General features: G+C 33.2%; 1 protein-coding gene and 1 pseudogene across 2 annotated transcripts; both read left to right on the forward strand.

Annotated features, from left to right (window-relative positions):
• The first annotated feature begins 480 nt into the window (after positions 1–480).
• Positions 481–13,857, forward strand: LOC6637511 (protamine-like). Of its 2 annotated transcripts, XM_047012799.1 has the most exons (3): positions 482–906; positions 13,528–13,570; positions 13,631–13,857. In XM_047012799.1, exons 1-3 carry the CDS (start codon positions 602–604, stop codon positions 13,688–13,690), a joined length of 408 nt encoding a protein of 135 aa, XP_046868755.1. In that variant the 5' UTR covers positions 482–601; the 3' UTR covers positions 13,691–13,857. The 2 variants fall into 2 exon arrangements, with proteins under 2 accessions (XP_046868756.1, XP_046868755.1); XM_047012800.1 differs by lacking the exons at positions 13,528–13,570; positions 13,631–13,857 and adding an exon at positions 1,010–1,227 and having other exon boundaries at positions 481–949.
• LOC124461246 lies at positions 3,765–4,189 on the forward strand (annotated as a pseudogene).
• Positions 13,858–14,284: the final 427 nt, after the last annotated feature.

Consider the following 14,284-nt stretch of genomic DNA (forward strand, 5'->3'; position numbering starts at 1 on the left):
GGGCAAAATTCATTTTATCCAAATATTTTACTGCCACATTTTAGCCCAGACATTTGACATTCCTTTTGGTTTCATTTTTTTTCAATAACAATTTAGAATTGCCTGTTGTGCAGTTTCAACCTGTGTTTCGTTTTTGTTGCACAAAACAATTGAAAATAGTTTTTGCTTTTTATAAAATTGAAAAATTGTGCCACTCCCACTTATAAATTGTACAGAAAGCCACTCTGCTAATTGCTTTTTCCCCAATACACTAACCCATTTGGAGGTACATTGACTTTTATACTTCTAATATGATTGCATTTTTCATTTCAGGTAAAATGCCGAATTCATATGAAACCATACGAATTTTGCGCTTGCACAAGCCTGCTCGTGTGGCCAATAGAACATTTCTCAACTTTCTTCGGGAATTCCGTTCAACGAATACCCAGCTTGATCTGAATACATCCATTCGTCGGGGTGCAAACATCTGGCAAACGATGAATAATACCGAAAGAAGCAAGTGTGACTATACAATGCCAAGCAAAAGCCGAGAAGCCACTGCTCCCCAGGATAATGCCGACATGTGCTGTAACAAGAAAATGAAGAGAAAGTCCCTTGTCCCATGAAGAGGCCATCTTGTCCCAAGAAACGTAAGCCACGTGGCTGCCCACGTAAGCCTGCTTGGCCCATGAGAAAGAAGACGCGTGCATGCGCCAAGAAACATAAACCAGCTTGCCCCAAGAAGCGTAAACCAGCTTGTCCCAGGAAGCGCAAGGCCTTTCATGAACCCATGCGCCAAAAAGCGTGTCCAGTGCAGCAAGCCCGTCCCGTTATGAATAATGGGTATCTGAATTTCGTTCGATCGTTCCGCAAGAAGCATTGTGGTCTAAAGCCACAGGAATTGATCAAAATGGCCGCGCGTGCCTGGTGCAGTTTATCGGAATATAAGAAGAATCGTTATCGTCGCAAGGCAAGAAGCAAACCTAATAACCTATTTGAAAGCATTTAATTAGAACTTCTTTTTTTGCAGGCCTGCAAGGTAACGAAGAGCTGTCGGCATAAACATCGCCGTGTTTGCACCGGGAAGTAAGATGTCCAAAGTTATGCCGAGCTGTATCCATCCTCCAAATCGTAGTCGTGTGTGTGTTCATGTTTCCCACCAAAAAAAAAGTAACTGCTGCTTACCATGTAATGTAATAATTTAAACTTGTAACGAATGTAATAGTGTGTAAATTTTAAGTAATTACATGTACAAATGTAAAAATAAAACTGCACTCATTTTATTTTTTGAACCAATTGATAGTGGAAAAAGACCGGGGTCACTCGCACATTATTTTTTTACATCTTAAATGGCTCACTGCACTCCATTTACGAACCTCTTCTAGTAGTACAAAACAGGAATTGTTGAATAAATGTTGGAGAAAGCGTTCAAACTAGTTTCTTAATCTATATAGCAAATTTAATGATGCTTCCAATTCGTTATTAGGAAAAACGAATGTTTAGATTACGACCTTTTTTAAATTTAAGTCAAACTTTGCATTAACCTTTTTGTAGTGCCTTTGAAATAATCTTGTTTTTGAACATTGACCTCGAGACGGCTCAAATGCAAGGTTTGTCTTTAATATTAGCTCATAGAAAGTTTCTTCTAAGCTTTAGCCCAAATGATACGCGGAAAGATGCCTATTCCTTGAATATGTTTTCAAAAAATGGTTTTTAGGTGTTCAAGAGAACAAAGCTATTTAGTTAAACATTTTAGATCTGTATACATAACTTTGACTTGAAAAGCCACGTCAAAATTATATGCGGGATTTCTAAGTTTTAAAAGCTTTCGGGTTTTTCTATATCGTATGGTTAGTTATATTCGTAGGGTTAGTAAAGTATGTGTTTGTTGCATAATGAATCATTTCCTGCATTTTGTAATTTTGTGAATTTTTAAAAATGTTTTTAAAAACTTTGAGATTAAAAAAGACTTTTCGATTTTTCAGTTTCTCTATGGAATACAATTACTTTTTACAATTATATAGAGAAAATTAGTAAAGTTGAACTATTTCTACTAGCCGAAAACCAAAATCGAAAATATGAAAAAGCGTTAATTTGTTTCGATTGTTGTACATTAAACATATGTAATTTGAAAGAACATTTGATGTCCATTAAAAACGATTGCAAAACTCTTTTTTCTCTATTGATTAAAGCCACTGTTCACCACCGATTGTTCCTATGGAAGCTATATGATATAGTCACCCGATCTTAATCAAATTTGGCACAGTCATTAATAGTTATGCTAAACTGAGAAATATAAATTTTTATGACAATTGCTTCAAAAGTAACGAAGTTATTGACAAAAGTCACTGTTTTCAACCGATCGTTCCTATGGGAGCTATATGATATAGTCACCCGATCTTGATCAAACTTGGCACAGACGTTAACAAGCGTAATAAACTCTCTAATATTAAATTTCAGTTTGTGACTTTGGCATTTGTATGGGAGCTATATGATATAGTGGTCCGATCTGGCTGAATCTGAGATATACAACCCCTGCAGTATATAAAAGCCTAAATACTACATACAAGTTATTGAGAAGAGTCACTGTTTGTGATTTTGGCATTTGTATGGGAGCTATATGATATAGTGGTCCGATCCGGCTGAATCCGAGATATACAACCCCTGCAATATATACAAGCCTACATACAAAATTTCAACTCTGTAGCTCTAACAGTCTAGGAGGAGTTTGCGTTGATCCAGACGGACAGACAGACGGACAGACGGACGGACGGACGGACATGGCTATATGAACTCGTCTCGTCATGCTGATCAAGAATATATATACTTTATATGGTCCGAAATGCTTCCTTCTATGCGTTGCACACTTCTGACCAAAATTAATATATCCTTTTTGCAAGGGTATAAAAAAGACTAAAACAAAACAGATGGATTGTGTGTTTGTAGTATTTGTTGATTCTGTTCAGTTGCTGTTTGCATATGTACATCAGACTGGCAAAAGGACCAAGGGCTGGAAGGGGATTCTGTTGTCGGGTTGTTACTGTTTTACATGAGGCATTGTCTCATCAGTTTAATTAGTTGGCCATGCTTTTACTTTTAGCATTTCCCTTTTTCCTTTTGGTGGGCCCCCTCCAAAGAATATAATAAATGTTTGTATTTTGTTAGTATATTCAACCTGATGAGACAAACTTCTGCGAGGTTTGGCATTAAAGTTTTGTAGGAATCTATAATAAAAAATTTGGGCAAAATTCATTTTATCCAAATATTTTACTGCCACATTTTAGCCCAGACATTTGACATTCCTTTTGGTTTCATTTTTTTTCAATAACAATTTAGAATTGCCTGTTGTGCAGTTTCAACCTGTGTTTCGTTTTTGTTGCACAAAACAATTGAAAATAGTTTTTGCTTTTTATAAAATTGAAAAATTGTGCCACTCCCACTTATCAATTGTACAGAAAGCCACTCTGCTAATTGCTTTTTCCCCAATACACTAACCCATTTGGAGGTACATTGACTTTTATACTTCTAATATGATTGCATTTTTCATTTCAGGTAAAATGCCGAATTCATATGAAACCATACGAATTTTGCGCTTGCACAAACCTGCTCGTGTGGCCAATAGAACATTTCTCAACTTTCTTCGGGAATTCCGTTCAACGAATACCCAGCTTGATCTGAATACATCCATTCGTCGGGGTACAAACATCTGGCAAACTATGAATAATACCGAAAGAAGCAAGTAAGACTATACAATCCCAAGCAAAAGCCGAGAAGCCACTGCTCTCTAGGATAATGCCGACATGTGCTGTAACAAGAAAATGAAGAGAAAGTCCCCTAAGCGTAAACCAGCTTGTCGCAGGAAGCGCAAGGCCTGTCGCCCCAAGCGTAGAAACCCATGCGCCAAAAAGCGTGTCAAGTGCAGCAAACCCGTCCTGTTATGAATAATGGGTATCTGAATTTCGTTCGATCGTTCCGCAAGAAGCATTGTGGTCTAAAGCCACAGGAATTGATCAAAATAGCCGCGCGTGCCTGGTGCAGTTTATCGGAAGATAAGAAGAATCGTTATCGTCGCATGGCAAGAAACAAACCTAATAACCTATTTGAAAGCATTTAATTAGAACTTCTTTTTTTGCAGGCCTGCAAGGTAACGAAGAGCTGTCGGCATAAACATCCCCGTGTTTGCACCGGGAAGTAAGATGTCCAAAGTTATGCCGAGCTGTATCCATCCTCCAAATCGTAGTCGTGTGTGTGTTCATGTTTCCCCCAAAAAAAAAGTAACTGCTGCTTACCATGTAATGTAATAATATAAACTTGTAACGAATGTAATAGTGTGTAAATTTTAAGTAATTACATGTACAAATGTAAAAATAAAACTGCACTCATTTTATTTTTTGAACCAATTGATAGTGGAAAAAGACCGGGGTCACTCGCACATTATTTTTTTACATCTTAAATGGCTCACTGCACTCCATTTACGAACCTCTTCTAGTAGTACAAAACAGGAATTGTTGAATAAATGTTGGAGAAAGCGTTCAAACTAGTTTCTTAATCTATATAGCAAATTTAATGATGCTTCCAATTCGTTATTAGGAAAAACGAATGTTTAGATTACGACCTTTTTTAAATTTAAGTCAAACTTTGCATTAACCTTTTTGTAGTGCCTTTGAAATAATCTTGTTTTTGAACATTGACCTCGAGACGGCTCAAATGCAAGGTTTGTCTTTAATATTAGCTCATAGAAAGTTTCTTATAAGCTTTAGCCCAAATGATACGCGGAAAGATGCCTATTCCTTGAATATGTTTTCAAAAAATGGTTTTTAGGTGTTCAAGAGAACAAAGCTATTTAGTTAAACATTTTAGATATGTATACATAACTTTGACTTGAAAAGCCACGTCAAAATTATATGCGGGATTTCTAAGTTTTAAAAGCTTTCGGGTTTTTCTATATCGTATGGTTAGTTATATTCGTAGGGTTAGTAAAGTATGTGTTTGTTGCATAATGAATCATTTCCTGCATTTTGTAATTTTGTGAATTTTTAAAAATGTTTTTAAAAACTTTGAGATTAAAAAAGACTTTTCGATTTTTCAGTTTCTCTATGGAATACAATTACTTTTTACAATTATATAGAGAAAATTAGTAAAGTTGAACTATTTCTACTAGCCGAAAACCAAAATCGAAAATATGAAAAAGCGTTAATTTGTTTCGATTGTTGTACATTAAACATATGTAATTTGAAAGAACATTTGATGTCCATTAAAAACGATTGCAAAACTCTTTTTTCTCTATTGATTAAAGCCACTGTTCACCACCGATTGTTCCTATGGAAGCTATATGATATAGTCACCCGATCTTAATCAAATTTGGCACAGTCATTAATAGTTATGCTAAACTGAGAAATATAATTTTTATGACAATTGCTTCAAAAGTAACGAAGTTATTGACAAAAGTCACTGTTTTCGACCGATCGTTCCTATGGGAGCTATATGATATAGTCACCCGATCTTGATCAAACTTGGCACAGACGTTAACAAGCGTAATAAACTCTCTAATATTAAATTTCAGTTTGTGACTTTGGCATTTGTATGGGAGCTATATGATATAGTGGTCCGATCTGGCTGAATCTGAGATATACAACCCCTGCAGTATATAAAAGCCTAAATACTACATACAAGTTATTGAGAAGAGTCACTGTTTGTGATTTTGGCATTTGTATGGGAGCTATATGATATAGTGGTCCGATCCGGCTGAATCCGAGATATACAACCCCTGCAATATATACAAGCCTACATACAAAATTTCAACTCTGTAGCTCTAACAGTCTAGGAGGAGTTTGCGTTGATCCAGACGGACAGACAGACAGACAGACGGACGGACGGACGGACATGGCTATATGAACTCGTCTCGTCATGCTGATCAAGAATATATATACTTTATATGGTCCGAAATGCTTTTTTCTATGCGTTGCACACTTCTGACCAAAATTAATATATCCTTTTTGCAAGGGTATAAAAAAGACTAAAACAAAACAGATGGATTGTGTGTTTGTAGTATTTGTTGATTCTGTTCAGTTGCTGTTTGCATATGTACATCAGACTGGCAAAAGGACCAAGGGCTGGAAGGGGATTCTGTTGTCGGGTTGTTACTGTTTTACATGAGGCATTGTCTCATCAGTTTAATTAGTTGGCCATGCTTTTACTTTTAGCATTTCCCTTTTTCCTTTTGGTGGGCCCCCTCCAAAGAATATAATAAATGTTTGTATTTTGTTAGTATATTCAACCTGATGAGACAAACTTCTGCGAGGTTTGGCATTAAAGTTTTGTAGGAATCTATAATAAAAAATTTGGGCAAAATTCATTTTATCCAAATATTTTACTGCCACATTTTAGCCCAGACATTTGACATTCCTTTTGGTTTCATTTTTTTTCAATAACAATTTAGAATTGCCTGTTGTGCAGTTTCAACCTGTGTTTCGTTTTTGTTGCACAAAACAATTGAAAATAGTTTTTGCTTTTTATAAAATTGAAAAATTGTGCCACTCCCACTTATCAATTGTACAGAAAGCCACTCTGCTAATTGCTTTTTCCCCAATACACTAACCCATTTGGAGGTACATTGACTTTTATACTTCTAATATGATTGCATTTTTCATTTCAGGTAAAATGCCGAATTCATATGAAACCATACGAATTTTGCGCTTGCACAAACCTGCTCGTCTGGCCAATAGAACATTTCTCAACTTTCTTCGGGAATTCCGTTCAACGAATACCCAGCTTGATCTGAATACATCCATTCGTCGGGGTACAAACATCTGGCAAACGATGAATAATACCGAACGAAGCAAGTATGACTATACAATGCCAAGCAAAAGCCGAGAAGCCACTGCTCTCTAGGATAATGCCGACATGTGCTGTAACAAGAAAATGAAGAGAAAGTCCCCTAAGCGTAAACCAGCTTGTCGCAGGAAGCGCAAGGCCTGTCGCCCCAAGCGTAGAAACCCATGCGCCAAAAAGCGTGTCAAGTGCAGCAAACCCGTCCTGTTATGAATAATGGGTATCTGAATTTCGTTCGATCGTTCCGCAAGAAGCATTGTGGTCTAAAGCCACAGGAATTGATCAAAATAGCCGCGCGAATTAAGATTGAGTCTGTTCTGGTTGAGTGTTAAATCAAGACTGCTTTATTGAATCAAATCATATTCTGGTTTGGCTTACATCTAAGTGTTTATAATGTTTTCTTCTGGTCACTTTTCTTGTGACACTCTATGTTTAGGGAAACTGTCACTTATCTTGTGACACTCTATGTTTAGGGACTCTGTCACTTGTCTTGTGACACTCTATGTTTAATGGAATGGTATTGTTTATGTTTACATTAATGTGGAGTGTAGACCTCTTGGGTCGGCTGTTATGGGAAGTGTTGCTAATGGCATAACTCCTCCCCTCTGAGAGTATGAATTCTCCTGAATTCTGTTTACATTAATGTTTATATTTTTCTTTTTACAGTATATATGTATATAAATGGATAAACATATAATAATAATAATAAAAAGTGTTAAAAATATGCCATTTGTCATTTTCTTTTCGTATTTAAGTTCTGTGATTTCTTTTAAATTGTCAAAATTATCTATTGTTACATGATCAAAGTTTATTGTGTTTTTATAGGTTTGATTCAATAGTTCTGTTGGATAAAAAAATTTTTCGTGAAATTCTGTTTTTTCGTTAAAAAATATTTCATTTAGAATTTGAATTTTACAGTTACCGAATTGAATTAAGTTACTTCCATTAAGTATAATATTTCTTTTATCGCAATTTTGATATATTTTTGTATTCTTGGCATTTTTGATTATAATTGTATCATCGTCAATTTCTTCAATACTCGTTATATTGTTGAATATAAATTTGCAATTATTATTAATGGTACAACTTTTACTTAATTTTAATTCTTTTAAAATTTTGTTGGGTTCATATGTAAATGTTTTATTATTTATTTCTGCAATTAACTGATTTTCTTGGTCTATTTGTATATAATCTATATTTGGTATAGGAATAATTAACTTAACATCTATGGTTATAAATGATTTTGGGATTTTAATTGCGATTATGATGCAATTATTCTTATATTTTAAAATGCCCATACGGATTAGCTTTAATTTATAAAAATCAATGTCAAATTTATTTATTTCCTCTTCTGATAAAATTTCTGGTACGATTATATTATTTTTTGCTGATGCTATGTTTTCCTGAATATAATTTATTTTGAATTCTATATTTTTTAATTTTCCCATTTGGTCATTATGAAGTATTTTCATTTCTATTTCTTGATTTTGATTGTCCATGCTTGTAAGTATGTCCTTGATTATTGTTCTGTCTTGTTTAATTGTTTCTGCTAAGTTGTGTATTGTTTTATTAAAATGTGTATTTATAACAATTTGTTGGTTCATGTCTTGTATAATATTATGGTTGTTTTGGTCAATATTGTTAAGGTGGTCTAAAATATCTGTTCTATCTTCATCGTCCATAATTCCAAAAAGCCATTTGTATGTTGTTCCTACAATATTTAACATTCCTCTTTTTATTCTGTTGTTTGGGGTTATGGATTTTATTTTAGCTCTAATTAGATTTATTTCGGCTAATAGCTCCTTTTTTCCTGTGATGTTAAAATTTTTAATGTTTGTCTCCATTTGATTTATTATATTATTTAAAGGGTCGATATTAATAATGTGTAGTATAATTACTGTTTCATTAACTATTTCCGTGGAATAAGTTTGTATAGGTGCATATCCTGCATTTGATTGAATTGGTTCAATTTGTAATCTGCCTTGAACACACATTATAACATAAAAAATTATGAAAATCTGAGGATAAGAGAAAAAAAAAAAATTTTTTTGTTTCAAAGATGTCAATCTGTCTTTTGTTGGAAATTAATTTTTTCCTGCTTTGACGGTCTTTTTATATTACATGGATGAATATTATTTAATGTTGTAATTCTAAAATAAGGTTCATCCTTATGCCTAACTCGTTTATAGTTTTTAATTGGTCCTTCCTGTCTTTCCTCCTCATAATCTTCTCTTGTTTTATTTTGTTTGCTTAAAATTTTTTCTTTGTGTTTGATAATAGTGTTTTTTAGTTTTTCCTCATCTTCTATGTTTTTTGCATAATTTGGTGTACATTTTATTGTAGAGTGATAACGGTTATTATAAGCTGTTATTGCTAATTGCATTTTGGATGAAATTGATAAATCATCATCTATTCCTGCTATTATTTCAATGAGAGTAGAATGTAGTCTTTCTATGTCTGCATTTCCTGTATGTGAATTTGGCTTTGTATAATGGATTTCTATTTGTTCTTGGTTTAAGTATTGTTTTATCTGTTCTGATCTAAATTCATTATCCATTATTATTTTATGTGGCTTATTGAATTTGGCAAAGTGTTCAATCATAATTTCCATTTTAGTTTTCCAGTTTCTATCTGTTATATTATAAGCGACTGCGAATTTTGTGAGCTTGTCTATGATTGTAACAAACGATTTGTGTTTTATATGAAATATGTCCAAATGTATAATTTGATTTTTGACATCCGGTGTTTCTGTGAATTGAAACTTAGGTTTGATTGGTTTTCTGTCATATTTAATTTCCTTACATTTTTTACAATTTGAAATTATCAACTGAATATGGTCTCTTAGCTTTGGAAAATATATTTTGTTCTTTAACGAATTAAAAGCTTCATTTATTCCGCTATGTAATGAATCTTTGGTGTGGTAAATAGCTATTTGTTTGTGTAACTCTTCCTCGCTTGAAATTTCCTGAGCTCTCTTAGTACATTTAAAAAATTTTATATTATTACAGTGTGAAAAAATGTTCATTAAGATACATTGTATCTTATAATATTCTGAGTCTGGAACTTCTGAAAAAATTCCAACTGTTCCTTTATTTATATTATTTTGCATTTTGATTTCGATTTCAATTTCTGTTTCTGCTGGGCTTACTTCTATTATTTTTCTACCATGCTGAATATTAATATTGTCCGTTGTTGTATAAGTTACTATTATCTGAGTTTTATATTTGTTTACAATATCGTCTTTTATATAGAAATTTGTAAATCCTCCTTCCTCTGCTGAATGCTGTGTATCTGATAGTTCAAAGTTTGACTCATTTGTTTTATCCTTGTTTATTAGTTCAGCTGTTTCCTGTCTACTTAAAAAATCTGCCACTTTATTGTCTTTTCCTTTCAAATATATTATGTCATAATCGAATTCTTGTAATTTTAAAATCCATCTTTGGTGTCTTGCTGTCATTTCTTTCCCTTTGTATTTTGCGTTTAGATATTTTATCGGAGCATGATCTGTTATAATTTGGAATTTATTACCTATCACATAGTGTCTAAAATAGTTTACTGCATGTATAATGGATAAAAATTCTTTATCAATTGTACTGTAGTTTTTTTCGTGTTTATTTAGAGTTCTTGAAAGGAATGCAACTGGTTGCTCTTGTTGAGACAATACTGCACCTATTGCGAAGTCACTGGCATCTGTTGTAATGGTAAATGGTTTATCAAACTCTGGATATTTTAAGATTGGATGTGAGCTTATAAGTGTTTTAAGGTTTTCAAAGGCATCTATAAACTGTGGGTCATTTGTATTAATTTGTGTGCCTTTTTGTAAATATCTGATCATTGGGTAAGCTATTTTGGAATAGTCCTTAATAAATTTTCTGTAAAATCCTGTCATACCCAGAAATCCTTTCAATTGCTTTTCTGTTTTAGGTAGCTGCATTGCTTTTATTGCTTCTATTTTATGTGGATTGGGTTTAATCCCTTCCTTTGTGAGAATGTGTCCTAAATATTCAGTATATTGTTTCATGAAGAAACATTTGTCTGGTTGAATTTTTAAGTTATGCTTTCTAAGTATTTTGAAAATGTTTTCTAGAGCAATCTTATGTTCCTCAAGTGTTGTTGAAAATATCAAAATATCGTCCATGTATACAACACAACTTTTGTTTATATAATCCCTCAGTATTTCATTCATTAAACGTTGAAACGTGGCTGGGGCATTTTTTAACCCAAAAGGCATTCTAACATATTCATATAAACCCATTGGTGAAATGAATGCTGTTTTCTCTATATCTTCTTCTGCCATTAAAATTTGGTGATAGCCTTTTGCTAAATCTAATGTAGTAAAATATTGGGCTTTACCGAGTTTGTCTAATACAGCGTCCATGATAGGTATTGGGTACTTATCTGGAACGGTTACTTGATTTAAACGCCTATAGTCTACACAAATACGATACTTTTGAATTCCAGAGCTATCTCTTTTTTTAGGTATGACACATATTGGAGAACTATATTTGCTTTTGCTTTTCTTATAATTCCATTGTTTTCCATATAAATTATTTGTTTCTTTATTTCTTCTTCATATTTTGGGGAGACCCGATAGAGTTTTGAATTAGGTTGGTCTGTAGTAGTTTTTATGCTATAAACTATAGTGTTAGTATTGGTTAAGTGATCCCCTTCTTTGAAACATAACTTTTCGTACTTTTTTGAAAGATTTCTTATTATTTGTTCTTCCTCAGTATTGAGTTCTTTTAATTTAAGATCATCAATTTCACTTACTTCCATTACGCAAACATCTTCTGATTGTTTGGAAAGGAATGGAATTTCGACCCCATTGTTAAGTTTAATAATTTTGTTTTGAAAATCAATATTTGCAAAATTCCTTTGAATGAAGTCCATACCCAATAGAAAATCATATGATTTTTCCAGGGGCATAGCCACCCATTTTGTTCTTGCATAATTTATATATTTAAACTCCCTTGGCACATTTGTTTTCACTAAGTAACTGTCACTTTCTATTTTTCCCTTTATTGTATGTATGGTTTTTGAATATTTTTCAATTATTTTGTATTTGGAATTATGTACATTAGTTGTGTTTAAAATGCTTATGGTTGATCCTGTATCTACTAAAATAATATAAGTATCTTCCTCTATTGTTCCTTTTATAAAAATTTTTTTTTCATCCGAGGCTAGTTGGTAAAAAACTCTTGATTATCTGTGCTGTTTACTACTTCCTCATTTATAGTATCTACACTCATTGCTTCTGCTGGTGGTTGCTGATTATTTTGTGGTTGCTGATAATTTTGATTTTGTCTTACGTTCTGACTCTGTTGTCTATTCGGATTTTGATACTGTCTCGTATTTTGACTCTGTTGTCTATTGGGATTTTGAGACTGTTTTACATTTTGACTCTGTTCCGTATTTCGGTTTGTATTTTTATTAGTTGTCTGTTTGTTATATGTACTATGGTCATTGTCATTTTTGGTTAATAATAGTTTTTTATTTAAATTTCCATAATTCAGACCAATATAATTTGCAAGTTCAATTCTTATATCTGTTAATGTTGTTTTATTCATTAAGGCAATGGCCATTGGACCACAAGATAATTCTTTTACTCTTTGAATTAAGAGACCACTTAATATGTCAACTAATCTGCTATTGTTTTCAAAGACCGAAAAATCAGTAATTTCCTCAACAATTGCTCTTACTTTAAAATCAAGATCTCGAACGGTAGTTACCCTTAAGTTATTAATTTTTCTGGTTAGACCCATTTGATCCGTTCTTGGGCGATAATGATGTCGAAGACGAGTTTTGCAATCAGCCCAAGATGTAGGGGGGTTAATATTAAGCATAGTTCTAGCCTGACCTTGAATTTTGGTGTTGAATATAACAGTGAAGACCTGGTCGTTATCATCATACTCCTCCATGATTTGGTTGACTGCCGAAATAAAACCATGTAACGTTCCCTCCTGTCCAGTGAACACCGGCAAGTACCTTGTTTCCTTCTCGATGCTGTTTCTCTCCCTTGTTGTTGGATTAGAATGCATCTCTTGATTGGATATTATTATTGATGTTAGCATTTGAATGCATTGTTGTATTTCGTTAATTTGTGCCATTTTAATGGTGTATGTTTTATTGTTTCGTTAACTTTTTTTTTTTTTTAAGTTTCCACAATAATTCTGTTTGTTTGCACAAAGTGTTTTTACAATATTCTATTGTTTCGTTATTTGTCACAAAATGTTTTTATAATATTATATTGTTTCGTTGGCTTAGATTTTCTCCAAAGTTTCCACAATATATATATTTTATTTTGTCACTAAATGTTTTGTTTTCCACAGTATTATATTGTTTCGTTATCTTTGATTGCGTTCAAAGTTTCCACAATATTTTAGCTGTGAACTCGAGTACCGACTGCGCCAATTAAGATTGAGTCTGTTCTGGTTGAGTGTTAAATCAAGACTGCTTTATTGAATCAAATCATATTCTGGTTTGGCTTACATCCAAGTGTTTATAATGTTTCTTCTGGTCACTTTTCTTGTGACACTCTATGTTTAGGGAAACTGTCACTTATCTTGTGACACTCTATGTTTAGGGACTCTGTCACTTATCTTGTGACACTCTATGTTTAATGGAATGGTATTGTTTATGTTTACATTAATGTGGAGTGTAGACCTCTTGGGTCGGCTGTTATGGGAAGTGTTGCTAATGGCATAACTCGCGTGCCTGGTGCAGTTTATCGGAAGATAAGAAGAATCGTTATCGTCGCATGGCAAGAAACAAACCTAATAACCTATTTGAAAGCATTTAATTAGAACTTCTTTTTTTGCAGGCCTGCAAGGTAACGAAGAGCTGTCGGCATAAACATCCCCGTGTTTGCACCGGGAAGTAAGATGTCCAAAGTTATGCCGAGCTGTATCCATCCTCCAAATCGTAGTCGTGTGTGTGTTCATGTTTCCCCCCAAAAAAAAAGTAACTGCTGCTTACCATGTAATGTAATAATTTAAACTTGTAACGAATGTAATAGTGTGTACATTTTAAGTAATTACAAGTACAAATTTAAAAATAAAACTGCATTAATTTTATTTTTTGAACCAATTGATAGTGGAAAAAGACATGGGTCACTCGCACATTATTTTTTTACATCTTAAATGGCTCACAGCACTCCATTTACGAACCTCTTCTAGTAGTACAAAAAATGAATTGTTGAATAAATGTTGGAGAAAGAGTTCAAACGTTCAAACTAGTTTCTTAATCTATATAGCAAATTTAATGATGCTTCCAATTTGTTATTAGGAAAAACGAATGTTTAGATTACGACCTTTTTTAAATTTAAGTCAAACTTTGCATTAACCTATTTGTGGTGCCTTTGAAATAATCTTGTTTTTGAACATTGACCTCGACAAATGCAAGGTTTGTCTTTAATATTAGTTCATAGAAAGTTTCTTATAAGCTTTAGCCCGAATGATACCCGGAAAGATGCCTA

The sequence above is a fragment of the Drosophila willistoni genome, unplaced genomic scaffold (genome assembly GCF_018902025.1).
Source record: "Drosophila willistoni isolate 14030-0811.24 unplaced genomic scaffold, UCI_dwil_1.1 Seg285, whole genome shotgun sequence".
Taxonomy (NCBI): Eukaryota; Metazoa; Arthropoda; class Insecta; order Diptera; family Drosophilidae; genus Drosophila; species Drosophila willistoni.